This window comes from Macrobrachium nipponense, chromosome 3 (assembly GCF_015104395.2).
Source record: "Macrobrachium nipponense isolate FS-2020 chromosome 3, ASM1510439v2, whole genome shotgun sequence".
Classification (NCBI taxonomy): domain Eukaryota; kingdom Metazoa; phylum Arthropoda; class Malacostraca; order Decapoda; family Palaemonidae; genus Macrobrachium; species Macrobrachium nipponense.
In genome coordinates this window covers 96,468,394-96,483,393 of record NC_087202.1, presented here as the reverse complement: position 1 = coordinate 96,483,393, position 15,000 = coordinate 96,468,394, and the positions used below count along the sequence as shown (strand labels likewise).

General features: G+C 35.8%; 1 protein-coding gene across 4 annotated transcripts in view; it reads left to right on the top strand.

Moving 5' to 3' along the window:
* LOC135221901 (probable G-protein coupled receptor CG31760) overlaps positions 1–15,000 on the top strand; it is a 979,933-nt gene that overhangs the window by 677,076 nt on the left and 287,857 nt on the right. For all 4 annotated transcript variants that reach the window (XM_064259885.1, XM_064259884.1, XM_064259882.1 and 1 more), the window contains 2 exons: positions 482–576; positions 14,629–14,732. In XM_064259885.1, coding sequence (XP_064115955.1) covers positions 482–576; positions 14,629–14,732 — 199 coding nt within the window. The remainder of the gene's footprint in view (positions 1–481; positions 577–14,628; positions 14,733–15,000) is intronic.

The window sequence follows — 15,000 nt, the reverse complement described above, 5'->3', positions numbered from 1 at the left end:
CATTCTGTCTTTTGCTCTCTCCACATAAGGTTGGTCAGCGGCCTTTGGTTCTTTTGTGTGTGTATGTTTATTTTATCTGTAATGTATTGCATTTTAATTTTCTTATGAAATTTTAAGTTTCTACAGTAACTGTTTTAGTAATTTATTCATTATTCAACAGATCCCTGATGATGTAATAAAGAAATTATTACGAAACGTCGGAAATGAAGAAATGTGTTGGAATTAATTGGTTTCCCTTGCACTGATATATATATATATATATATATTATATATATATATATATATATATATATATATATATATATTTATATATATATATATATATATATATATATATATATATATATATATATATATATATATATATAGTATTGTGTGGTGTTGGAACGGAAGGGGACCAATTGTCAGGGTGAAAACGTTGGCATGATAATGCATAGCTTGAAGGGTGACACTGATCATGATTTTTCCCATTTCTTTTCAGGATAGCGTTGAGAAACGGGAGAAGGTGCTCCAGGAGGCGTCGGAGCTCTCGACGGGAAATCTCGGGACGGCGTGTGTCTCTGGACCTGGCTACAGGTAATGAATGATGCGGCCTTCCGCCTCTACTGTGTAAAGCGAGTCCCAGGGGTTCTCAAACTTTTTAACTCCACGACCCCTTATGAAGTTTCAAATTTTCTATCGACCCCCTAGACTAACATTTAATAATAATAAAAAAACAACTGTCTGAATCAATTTGAGTAGTATTAGTTTAGTACATGACCTTCAGTATGATAAAGAAAAAATAACACCTAGTAAGAAAATATGTTTGGAACTTTAGATGTACGATTATTTGTAACTTAATTCTCCGACACGTTAGTTACTCATCGACCCCCTTTTGACTCCCTGACTATTCATAGACCCCCTAGTGGTCGTTATCGACCACTTTGAGAACCCCTGGCTTTAAACCTTCATCGAAACGTCTTCTTTATAAATCTTCATCGTTATGTGTCCAGCGCTCATCCAATTCCCATTTTTATAACGACTGGAAACTGCAACCTTTTTTGTCATACTTCCCAGTAAAAGTCAGTTTCATATTCGATATTAAAATCGAAAGTGGCATAACCTTATGTTTGCCCTTCAATACTCTAGAAATTATTTTCGAAATCTTCAAGTATATTGATGTCGAGGAATGAAGGTGTCCTGAACAGTTCACATACGTGTATAATTGGCACCTGTTGGTGTTGGTAGTGGTTATTGGGAGAGGGGGGAGGGGAGGGGGCCGTTTGCTTTGTATTGTTGGTAAATGGCACCATTGTTTGTGATGGCCACCTGAGTGTTACTTGTCGCTATAGATTAACAGTGGAATCGCAATGTGAGTGTGTCCCCTCATTTGCCTTCCATTCGACATCCACTACGAGCCACTTCAGTTGTCAATTTATGTCTTCCTTGTAAGCGTCTAAGGTATTTCAATTATCAATTGCTGTCGGACTATTAATAGCATGAATGCGCAACAATAGCCAGAGGTATATTGTTTTGCCTGTCGATGCTCCATGAAGGTTTAGCGAAACTCATGCCAGACAAATCAGTGAACGTTTGTTTATTGTAAGAGGTAAGTGATTTGGTATATGTGGCTCTTGTCCACAGTGTTGCTAATTTGATTCTTAATATTCCATCTATGAATATTGCAGCTGAGAAGTATGATTCCATTCCGGATGCTATTAGTATAGTCAGAGTGTCGTTTGATAGAATAGAAATGAAAGAACGAATGTTATCAGCCGCTGTTTTGACAGCTTGTTTAAGTGAACAGGCATTTCCTTGCTCCTCATATCGTAGCATAAACTATTCTGAAATATTTTGCTGCTATGCTTGATTTGAAAGCATCCTTGATTTCTCGAGTAGACAGGGTGCAATGCATTCAGCGGATAATGGGGGTCGTTACTAATGCAAGTAACTTTTTTTCTTTAATTTTACATGGTGTTGACATAAATGAAACTCTCTTAATCCTCGTTGCTCATAACAGTTTTCTTGCTCTTTAACCACTTCTACGAGAATGTTACTGTATTATATATATATATATATATATATATATATATATATATATATATATATATATATATATATATATATATATATATATACATATATATATATATATATATATATATATATATATATATATATATATAATGTATGTATATATATATATATATATATATATATATATATATATATATATATATATATATATATATATATATATATATATATATATATATATATATATCACATTAAAGTATTTATATCATCACTCAACCTTTTTATAACTATATTTCCAGTGTAATAAATATCCGACATTTCATTCTATGAAAAAATGCCCATGAAAAATGCCCTATTAGAAATCTCTTAATCTCTTAACGTAATTTCCATGATTAACTAAAAGCAACTGGCTTGATTAAATCGATTTTGACAAAAGGTAATCGCCGTTAATCCAACCTATTCAATTATTATGACGAGAAGATGATCTAGCTACGTATGGGGGGAAGGGGGAGGGGAAATCTCCAGCCTACGCAATGACACTTCAAATTATTAAATGACAACTTCGGTTGACTCGTATTCTCCATGAAGCTTTAAAAGTACTGTCACCTTTACTGAACTCGGCTGTCTGGTACTATAACACGCTTCAACTAACTACATGTTTGCCAAGTCTAACTGACAAGCCAACAATAAATACCCATACTAACAACCCTGCCGCTTCCTCCGGTATGACCGAGTGTTTATATATATAATATATATATATATATATATATATATATATATATATAAAGATATATATATATATATATATATATCTTCCCCACCCCCATCAAAACTACACAAATGACAACTCTTACCTGTCAGTAGCGGCCGGCCTCTCTCTGCAAGCATTGTCAAACTGGGCTAATGAGTTCACATTAATACAAAAATATGCTATTTATTTCCCAAACCAGATGAACATAAAATTGAACAAAGCGATTAATAAGTCATATTTAAAAAACCAAGTCTGACCCACAAGAACTGTAAATTATCACTCCACTCTCCTGGATTAGTCTAAGTAATCACCCCAAAGTCTCAAATTGTCAACCTCTACATTGTGACAGTCAAACTTAGAGAATTCCGTTTCTAGAATAATGACATGGAACCCATCTGAAACAAAGAGACATATCCATTATATTCCCCACCACACAATGTTATATAAATGTACACATTTCATACTTCTCTCTTTTCAAAGGCAACTGTTTCTAATTCATTTAAATATGTGCCATACCTTTGATGGGTCTTGCCTCAGCACCTGATGTCCTCTGAACCACCTTCCTCCCTATCTCTAAGGAATGTGTGCTTATTCTTGAGTGTCTCGAGCGGCTGGACCTATCACGCACGCACAAACGGATGTACACATCCGCCACACCCTAAGATCGCCCATGGCAACAGTTCAAACAGCCATCAGCCCAACAATGCACACTCATCAAATTCCTTCGTTTCCAAGAAGGCTATCTCTAGGTGCTCTCTGTCTCCAAGCCAGAAAAGCTGACATCACGTAATTCACTAACACATCAATTTATTCCTTTAATATATGTATATATATATATATATATATATATATATATATATATATATATATATATATATATATACACATACATATCTTACAAGTGTTTAATGTTAGTGAATTACATATCATGTCTTGCTTGGAGACAGACTGAGCTGTAGGGGCAGCTTTCTTGAGTGAAGGAATTTGATACGCAAGCATTTTAATTGGGAGACTGCTTGTCTTGTCGCCAAGACAGCTTGGGGTGTGTCAAGCATGTACATTCGTTTGTACGGATGTTACAAGTCTAATCAACCAGGCCACTTGTGAGAGCCACATTCCGTTTTGGTGAGAAGAAAGAGGTCAGTTTGGTACACGCCAGGTGTCGGGAGAGAAACCCCATCTTAAAGGTATGGTACATATTTTGCAAGACGTAGAAAACCGTTACCTTTGAAAAGAGAGAGAAGTGTGAAATACATTCTTTACTTAAGGATTACTTTGAAAAGAGTGATGTGTGAAGTGTATCTTTTATCCATTATTATCTTATTACAGATGGGTTCTATTCCATGGTATTATAGCGGGGGGTTTCTCTAATCTGACCAATACAATGAACCTATTGACATTCTGTGTCTGGGAGTGAATTCTTAGTCAGGAGGTAGGGTAGAATGATAACTTACTAGTTTTCTTTATGGGCAGACTTGAGTTTTCATCACTATGACTTATTAATCATTTAGTTTCTATTCTATATTCATCTGCTTTGGGTAATAAATAGTATATTTTTGTACTTACATGATCTTAATAGCCTAATGACATGTTTGCAGACAGAAGGCACCACTGACAACAGGTAAGGGTTTCCAATTTGTGTAGTTTTAATAAAAGGGTGGTTAAGACATATATATATACTATATATATATATATATATATATATATATATACATATATATATATATGTGTATATATATATTATATATATACTTATATATTATATAATATATATATATATATAAATGAGAAGAGGTAGAATTTATGGGAAAATGGTTGGGCAGAGCGCTGTGGGAAGACCAGTCTTCGTTTTTTAGCCAAGAAGTGATAAATGTGAGAAATTTTCGCTGACTCCGGGAGTAAGCCTACAAACTACTGTTTTTATTGTTGTTATGGGGCGGGGGGGGGCGGTAGGAAAACCCGAGCGAAAAACTAAAATGTGCCTGAAAAAGGTGTTTCGTTGAGTTAATGATACGTAATTTTAGGATAAGATATTTATGATTTGTTTTTTTAGAATGAAAATGTAAAAAAAAATAAATGATGTGCATGTTGAACAGCACAGAACAATTATTTCTAATAAAATACAGCGTATTTATTTTCATTGTCGTTGGTGAAACAACATGCTAATTAACCGTGAATTTTAGCACGCCGCCCGAGTAAGCTGGTGGTTAAAGGAAAAAGAAGTATGTGGCATACATGGACTTAGTGAAGGGTTATGAAAGAATTGTGATTGAAAGTTCAGCCCGTCATGGTCACGAGAGAAACTATATATTATTTAGCATGTCCCTGAAATGTTGATACAGTGTATCCAATTGTAATTGTTTTTTTTAATACAAAGGGAATGAATGGAAATTTAGATCAGGAGGAGGACAATTTACAAATCATGCCAATTTTTGTGGATGAGAGTTGGCAGTAGCCCGTAAATGTCTGCAATTTTATAGGACGGCTTCCATGCTGTTGTATAGTAATATACAAAGATGAAAAACTGCCCTTTACTGACTCAAAATCTTTCATACAAGTTTGACAGTGTGGGCAGACTGTAAGACTTTGTAGTTTTCTTGACTTTTTGGCACGCTGTGTTTATGGACATAAAAAAAAAGAAAGAAAAAAAAGATAAAACTGCATGTTGAGTATAATGCTATAATCAGACAGTCTGACTTGCTCAGTTCTTACAATGCGCATTTGAAGCAGCATCCTAACAAATCATAATAGTTTGTGTGTGTGTGTGTGTGTGTGTGATGTAGTATAGGCTGTACAAGTAAAGTGAGAAAGATTGGCACTGTTGGGGGGAATGTTATTTGAAAGTTGATTATTCTGAAAATTTAGAAATAATTTTAACATGCTGGTTGTATTTATATACAAGTTTTTAAAGGTTACGCTTGGTTGATTGCATTCCTAAATTATGCAGAATACTGTCAACTCAGGCAGGATACCTTTTGAAAAACAGAGAGAGAGAGAGAGAGAGAGAGAGAGAGAGAGAGAGAGAGAATTAGCAGTGAAAGAGTTCACGAAAAATGGAATGGATTAAGGTTGCTCGGACATCGAGTGCAGCTTCTAGTTGAAGTATTTGGAAAGATTTTCCATGCTTATTGAAATAAAGTAGTTCAGTTTCTCTCCTTTATCGAAGGCTGTCAATTAATAATTAAATAATATATAATTACATGATTACATACTATATAATGATATAATTGTGACTTTCGAATCTTGTAATTAATTGCCGATGATGAATGATTTTCTGGAATCTCATTAGGATGAATGGAAGATAATGATAGATAATTGTCCTTATGCCACATGAATTCTGATTATTTTCGAAGTTATTACATAGTTACATAGTCTTTCGTTTCAATAGTCTTTTATAGAATTTTGCTACATTGTGCAGACCCCTTTATCTGTAGCATTGATAATATTGTTTAACTCGTTGTAATGAAGACTCCTCTCTCTCTCTTCTCTCTCTCTCTCTCTCTCTCCGCTCTCCTCCTCTCTCATCTTCTCGCTCTCTCTCTCTCTCTCTCTGTTGCTGCTGCTGCTGATGGTGAACTTCTCTTGATTCGCTGTTTGACTCCGTGAATGAGGCTTCGAGAAATCAAAACTTTTAATAGGAATTTCTCTCTCTCTCTTATACACACAGACACACAATATTTGCATATAAAGCATCCTGTAATTTAAAGCCTTCTTTTAATTTTAAAGTAATATTTAGACGAAGTCTTGAGAAGACTGGATGAAAACCCTATATCTACGAAAATTCAAAGATTAGAGAAACAGTGAATTTTTATGTATTTTAGATTTTGTACTGGATGTGTTATATGTTGTTTTTGACATATAGTATTTTAATATTTTACTTCATCGTGTTGCTTATCATTTTTTTTTTGGAATTATTAATGGCTCCACCTGAGCTGGTTTAGTTTGTCGTTTTTGGATGTCAAGAAATGGTGTATCTTCGAAAAGCTGCAGTAGAATATTTTTGTCTACCATGCTTAAGCACAAAAGTACCTTCCTACATAGATTATACATCTCCATTGATAGAGAGCGCAACAAGACGCAGTGAACCTCATACGCATTGCTTTTGTGGGAAGTAAAGAGCAACGTAACTGATTCTGTGCAATACATTGATGATGAGCGTTGACGATAATGACATAAAAACACATTCTGATAGACTTGGGGGTTAATTTTAAGAGTAAACAGCTTCTTCTTTTTTCCAGCTTTACTCCTTTTTTTTATGGGGTCGCCGTTGTGAATGAGTCGTCTCCATCGATTTTCGTCCTGTATATCGTTCGCATTAATACCTTATAATGCCATATATTCCCCTAAACAATCACGCCATCTCTTTCTTGGTGTTCCCTTCTTCCTTCTACCCCGCACTTCCATTTCCATCGTATATCTTCCAACATGATGTTCCTCTCTACGTAACAGGTGTCCATACCATCGAAGCCTCTCTCCTGTATTTTCTTCGACATTTCAACTACCTTTGTCGACCCTCTTATTTTCTAATCCTATCTTCCCTTGTTACTCCCGACATCCAACTCAACATTGCAATATTTGCAATATATGTATATAACCTATTTTGCATTGTTTTTAGGTAAACACGTGAGGAGTGTTGTTGGCACGTAGCGCTTATTCATTCGCAAATAGCGTCGAATAAAAACGGTTTCTTTTATGCAAGTTCTTGTGACGTCAGTGTCGCTCCCTCCTTGAAAGGTCGTCAGATAGAAAGGAAAAGGAGCTCAGTAAATATCCCGAGCTTTGCAGGCGATTCATGTTTACTTTTAACAATTGGCTCTTACTTTTAGAAGTAAAAGATTTTATAATGAAGTTCATCTTAAATACATGGAAAGATTTTGTGTTCTAGTATTGGGATTTTTGTTTAATCTTTTTTCTTCTAATGCCTCTTAAGTTTTGGCGTGTGTGTGTTTTGTTTTTTAATTCATGAGTATATTGTGCATGTAACCGCCATTATCTTGTCACAATATTTGTGTTTAGACCGTACGATAAAATGAAAGGAAGTTAGCGTGATAGCTGAAACTATTAATATCACGAAAGCTATACTGCTAAACGTGGTTAAAGTAATACTTGCCTTAGCAGGAGCTATTCATACTTGCTGTCCTCTCTTGTTAATTGTATGTTAAGATCGACACCAAAAATAGTACATGTTAACATTCTATTTCTTGATCCATTACTATGTATGTTTCTTTTACCTGTAGAATCGATTTCTGTATTAGTTAACTTTGATTAATGTCACTGACATTGTTATATTTATCACATATTATCATTGTGAAACTGAAGGCTAAGCCAATTTTCGCTCTAGGAGATATTTTTGAACTGGAAAAATGAAAACAGGATAGAGAACGGTGTCACTTGTTTCTGTTAGTTTGTAATTGATGCAAATCGAGGACAAAATAAACAGCTTTCCTCGACTTCGTCCATTTGCTGCATATATATAAGATCTTTTCTTCGAAATTTATCCAGGACGTTAATGCCTTTAAATCTGAAAAAGAATGTTCATAATTGTAAACACTTTTTTTTCTTTCAGAGGAACAGGCCAGATTATAAATGCACACTCATATTTATGAACGGAGGGAAAAGTATATTTTAGTTTTACCAGACAATTGGGCTGATTAACAGCTCTCCTAGGGCTGGCTTGAAGTATTAGATATTTTTACGTGGGTAGGAACCAATTAGTTACTTAGCAAGGGACCTACAGCTTATTGTGGGACCCGAACCACATCGAGAAATGAATTTCTATCATCAGAAATAAATTCCTCGGATTCCGCGTTGGGGGAGCGGAGAATCGAATCGGGACCATAAGATCGGTAGTCGAGTACGTAACCCACTCGTCCAGCGAGGGACTAGTATGAATGGCGAGGATACCTCATGTTTGAACAATGATGATTTATACAAAGCATGTTGATTCAAAGCATAGCTTTCCTTCAGTGCGGAAATTGGGCGGAAAAGCGGGTCTCAATTTTCTCAGAATTCGAATTCGTTGGAAGGAATATTGAAGTCCTTCCGGTCGCGTAAAAGCTATTGGAAGTCCTGAATGCGATCATGGCAGTTGAATGAGTTTCCTAATGACTTTGAAATTAAATGGCAGAAGTGTGTGTTTCCCATTGCATTATTAGTTATGACGTTTTTAATATATCATTCTCTTCGGACATATGAAAATCCTTTCAAAAGCACTTCTGAGTGGAGCTATTTTCAGCAGCTTCCTGTGATTGGTTTATGTAGCAGCTAATATGATGAAATTAGGAATCGAGGTTTAAAAGTAAGTTTACTTCTCGATCTTATTTCAGTCATCTGTCAGAACGGACTTCTGTAGATCGCGCTGTGGGTTTTATAAAGACATTAGTGCATTATCTTGATCAAATTGTGACATCCAGTACAAGTACAAAGGCCATAATATACTGAACAATTTTAAACTTAAGGAGGGTAAAGTTTTATATCTACTGTCACTCTTCTTTTAAATTGAAATCTTTGGATTTAAATACTCTCTTAATTCTAGACTATGATTTTTTCCTCTCCCTAATGGACACTATCTCATTTTCTAGCTTGTAGGCAGTCCGTTTGTATTCCCTTGCCTTCTTATGCTTCTTTCACGTTTTGTCTAAAACCATGAATGCAGAAATAAAAGCTTTAAAGGTACTAATCAAGGTAGAGTTGCATTTGTTACTTGACCGGCATTACGAATATATTATTTGGGAATCTAGTTTAGAATTAACCTTTTCTATGATGAACATTGTTACATTATTGACAAAGACTGCATAAGGAAGAATACGAGGTTTTCTCAAGAAGTCTGTCTCGTGGTTTATCAACTTGCCTAGAATAAAAGGTATCTATTCTTCAACGATTGTTTTGAAGTAGCTTCTAACAAAATCATTCTCAAAGCTAAATGGAAATTGATTGACTTTTTCCTCCTGTTAAAGTTCTGGCATAATCTCTAATATTAGAGTCCCAAAAGAAAATTTATTTTTACTCTGCTCTCGGGAAGGCGATTTTTTTCCCCGTAAAGTCTAGTCTCAATTTACGAAAAAGAATAATTATTTAATTGTTGTATGGAGCACTATCGTGCTGTTGTTTCAGTGTCAACAGCGTCAGTGAATCCAACAACTTCTCACCTGCAGGAGCAGAAAGAAGAAATTTTTGTATAATGAAATTTCTGGAAGATATCGGGTAAAATTAGTTTAGTTGATTCCAAAGGATGTTGCGGTAATGGCTGGTAAAGTTAAGTATTGAGTAAATTCTAATGACTTTCCTACTGCAATAGTTAGTATATCCAAATCTCAAGACTAACTTATCAGAGAACATGGCTTGGTTTTAGACATCTTTAATATTTCGTCATAGTAGCATTGAACTATCATGCATCGTATACTGAATGGTCTCAGTTTAGTGATGTTCAATACGTTCTGGTAGTTCTGGCTAATGAACGATCTCGGTCACTGTGCTGTGCCCACAGAAACTTCAAAGGCTTAGGCTCTTAGGCTGCAAACTAGCGTGGGATCTAGGAAACGAGATTACAAAAGTAAATGTTGGATAAGATTCAAGAATTTTAAGTCTTCATGCCCTGAAACCTTTGTGGTACAGATGAAATTATTGAGAGATAATGGGACGATTTCCTTGCTAAACTTTTGGACACATAAAACAAAGAAAGGACGAGAAGACGACTAGTTTTAGAGATGACATACTGGAAGTAACTTATTTGGTATCGAATGATATATAATGCAACTAAAAAACTAAAATATATTGTTCGAATAAATACTTTTATGAACTCAGTCCACATCCATGTCAATAGAAGCCTGCTTTGAAAGAGAAGTCATATAACATTCCCTGCTTCGCCGTCTATTCGTTGTGTTCCTGAGTCAAGTGCTGATTGTGGGAGAGGAAACTTGCCAACAATTCTTGAAGCGAGACCGTGAAAGGGGTATATAAAACACCCAGGAGGAAATGGGTACAAAGGTAATCGGGATATTCGGGCAGCTATCAATCTTCACGGAGGATTTTGTTAGATGTTAATTTTTACCGTTTTCTAAATATATTTTAGGCTGGTGAACTACTTAAAGCAAGGCAGTAATATGATAAAAAGATAAGTTGACACTTCATCACTATTCAACTATTCAAATTTTCATTTTATATGTTGTTTGTGTGGGTGAATTATCATTGATAAAGTATAGGATAAGTATTTTTGGTGCCATTTCACTTTATCACAGTTTCTAGTATATATCCTTTATGTTGTTGTCTCAAACACAAAGACTTACCTCGAATAACCAAGACTTCTTTGGAATACTGACTTGAAGGCATCGGCATTAAAAATAATGCATGATGCTGTTGCTTTTTTTCGAGAGTAAAAAGCTTCTCACTGGATGAGTGGTTTTCGAGCTCGGCTGCCAGTCCGGTGGTCCGAAGTAATCAGAGGAATTTATTTCCTATGATAGAAATTCATTTCTCGATATAGTGTGGTTCGGATCCCACAATAAGCTGTAGTTCCCATCGCAAGGTGACCAATTGGTTCATAGGCACGTAAAAATATCTAATCCTTCGGGCCAGGCCTAGGAGAGCTGTTAATCAGCTCAGTGGTCTGGTAAAACTAAGATATACTTCGAGAGTAAATACTAAGCGTTATACATTCCATCTTTCATTTTACTAAACAGTCTGTATTGATCAGGATAGACGATAAGATTGTCAGTCTTCATGTTTTTTTTGTTTTTTTTTATACTTCAGAGACAATTTTGGTTTGTGCTGCTTGATCTGAAAGAAAAGTAAAATGAAAAGACGTGTTTAAGACATGGGGAATGGGAATGAAAAGAGGGATTTACGAAATAAGGAATCGGAATGAAAAAAAAGATTTTACGCCATAGGGAATAAGAACAAAAAGAGGGATTTACGACATAAGGAATCGGAAGGAAAAGAAGGATTTACGAAATAGGGAATCGGAATAAAAAGAGGGATTTACGACATAGGGAATCGGAATGAAAAGAAGGATTTATGACATAGGGAATCGGAATGAAAAGAAGGATTTACGGCATAGAGAATAAGAATAAAAAGAGGTATTTACGACATAGGGAATAAGAATGAAAAGAGGGATTAACGACATGGGAAATGAGAATGAAAAGTGGGAATAAGAATGAAAAGAGGGATTAACGACATAGGAAATAAGAATGAAAAGTGGGATTTATGACATAGAGAATCGGAATGAAAAATGGGGTTTAAGACACAGAATTAAATGAGGCGTTTAAGACATGGGGAAATAGAATGAAAAGAGGGGTTTAGAACACAGGGAATCAGAATGAAAAAGACACTTCATGATTGAAAGGAGAGGGAATGGGAGAGAAATGAAGTGAATGTTCAACATAATTCTGTTCTGTGGCTATCAACTTGCAGACACTTAATGTAGATTGTGTAGAGTTTTATTATTTATATAATGTTTGTAAATTATTACTACTTTTTATTTTTTTTTGTAAAAAAAAGTATAAAAAACAAAAAACAAACAAACTATCGAGATGGCTTTGTCTGCCTGTCGTCTGTCCCGCAGAGGCTAGAGGGCTGCCAATTGGTATATTGATAATCTACTCTCCAATCATGAAACATACCAAATTGCAACCCTCTAACCTTAACAGTGTTATTTATTTATTCAATGTTAAAGTTAGCCATGGTCGTGCGTCTGGTAACCCTATAAGATAGGCAACCACGGGGCTGTGGCTGAAAGTTTCACAGGCCGCGGCTCATACAACATTACAGAAAACTCAATTGCACCGAAGGAACTTTGGCGCATTTCTTCCCTGTTTATTTTGACTTTCCACTAGAAAGCACAAAATTCCCAAGTCTTCCTTCTTTGTGACAGGAGCATGCTTATAATACTGCCAGAGTAGATCAGACGAAGAAAAATCAAGCAAACACTTGATCATTGTAAATGCCATACCAAGATCGTCTGCAAGAGCAGGGCAAGTTGCAACGTAAAACAGCTGCTATCGGTTGTCGGCCATCTCCTGTAAATTCCTGTAAGTGAAGAAGTAATTTACACTAACACCCAGGCCAAAGAGCCAATGCAGTACCGATTCAGATTTAGAGAATGGGATGATGTGATGGGGAGAACTGTAAGTGTTTGGTTATCAAGCAAATTTTAACGAACTACCACAGAAGACCGTAGCCGTGACGTCACGGGTCACGTGCTGGGACACCTGGCTGCTTTCGTTCCGTAAGAATCAAGAGGCCCGGATTTGAATCGCCCATGAAATTGTTATTATGGGGAAGTTAGCATTCAGATCCATATAATTTGATTAAGAAAAATATTTATTCACTGTTATATAAAATATGCTGCTTAGTTGTCGAGTGGGTTCCGTGCTCGACTACAATCTGGTAAGCCGAGTTCGCTTCTCGCGGCCGCACATTGAGGAATCAAAAGAATTTATTTCTGGTGATTAGAAATTCGTATCTCGATGTAAAGTGGTTCGGATCCCATATTAAGCTGTAGGTCCCGTTGCTAAGAAACCAATTGGTTCTTAGCCACGTAAAAAACAAATAAACCTAGTCGTTCGGACCAGCCCTTGGAGAGCTGTTGATCAGCTCGGTGGTCTGGTAAAACTGAGATGTACTTAACTTTGCTTCGTTGTCACTTAATTCTTTTGATGATCAACAAGTATTTTTCACATGTTATTTTCTAAATCTGTATTTTTCTTAATCTATATATATGGGTCACAATGCTAACTTTCCTCTCTTAACGATTTTTTGGCCATTTCACATTCTGGCCATTTCACACTGCGATACTCTATTGCCTTACATTATGGCATTGACAGCTTGTTATTTGATGATTATTCTTAGTTAGAACCAAAAGATAGACCCGCCATGTCGTAAGTAAAAAAACACATCAAAATCAAATAACTACTGTATGCCGTGTACCAAGTATTAGTGAGGGAAATGCTTGTGAAAAAGCATTAATGCTGTAAAGTAGATAGAACTGTATGTAAGACTAGAAATAAGGAGTATGAGGTGTGGCGAGTTGTAGAAGAGAACCTTTTTAGGCACCATAGGATCAAGATTTATATAAAATCAGCAACCAAAATTTAGTAGCAACGGAATATTCATGTGATCTTCATGGCTTTTTTAAGGACGCAAGCTTCAAGATATTATCTGGTTAATGCAAATATTGTTGGTGCTAGCCAATCTTTTTATTTCTGCAACGCGGTCTGAAGAGTTTTTTGTTATTTGTTTTTTATTTTTACAGAAGTAATATGATTTCTTTGAAAGATAGTGAAGTATGCAACTGGTAACATTTTCTTCAGCAATTCATTTACTCTTCCCTAGTACAAAATGGAGTAGGCGTCATTATGAAGAAAATGATCGTGCTTGGCAGGAAATGCTATGATCAGCTGAGTATGAGTATGAAACCAGTTCATTAGCCAGCATTTTCAAATATGCCCTCACCTCACTGTTCTTCTCTCTGGAACTCTACATCGTTTCATAAACTTTTCTTACAAGATAAAAATGCTTAATTTTTTTTAAACAGTGATACTTTTGATATTGTCCATCGAAGGAAGCATTGGTGTTTCGGCAAACATATTCTAACTTAAGGTTCCTCTCTTATTTCGTCTAGATAGACCCAACCTGGGAATAGTATGATAGCGATACTTTTATGACATTGGCGTTCTATGCAATTACAATCCACTTTACTGTGGATGATGATATATTGACACCTAAATGTGAATTTTGGTGTATTTTCTGCAGACTAAAAATAACTACTGATGTAAACCGCTAAATAACTTTTGCCTGATTTAGCTTAAACAAGCTAGCACTGAATCATTGTCATTATTATTATTATTTTTTACTTTTATTTGCAGATTGGCAAAGGCCCCCCTCAGATTTCCACGCTTTGACACTGCCCGACAAAAGGTTGACCTCCTAGCCCGGATCCTGAAAGATAGCCGCACATTCAGAGACACAAGTAAGTGCTGATTTTGAATGGCCTCTTATACCATGTGCTGAGCAAGATCACATGGTAATTCTTTTGGATGAACACTTCACGTGCCCGTGATTTTGATATTACGTTTCACAAGAAAATATTTCCGAGGAAGCCACGTTGATATGATTCTCTCTCTCTCTCTCTCTCTCTCTCTCTCTCTCTCTGAAACTGAAGACTACTACCGCGGCCTGGTTCCCGCCAGTCGCTGACTGGAATATTTATGGTCTTTTGTGATGGGTTGTGTTCATGT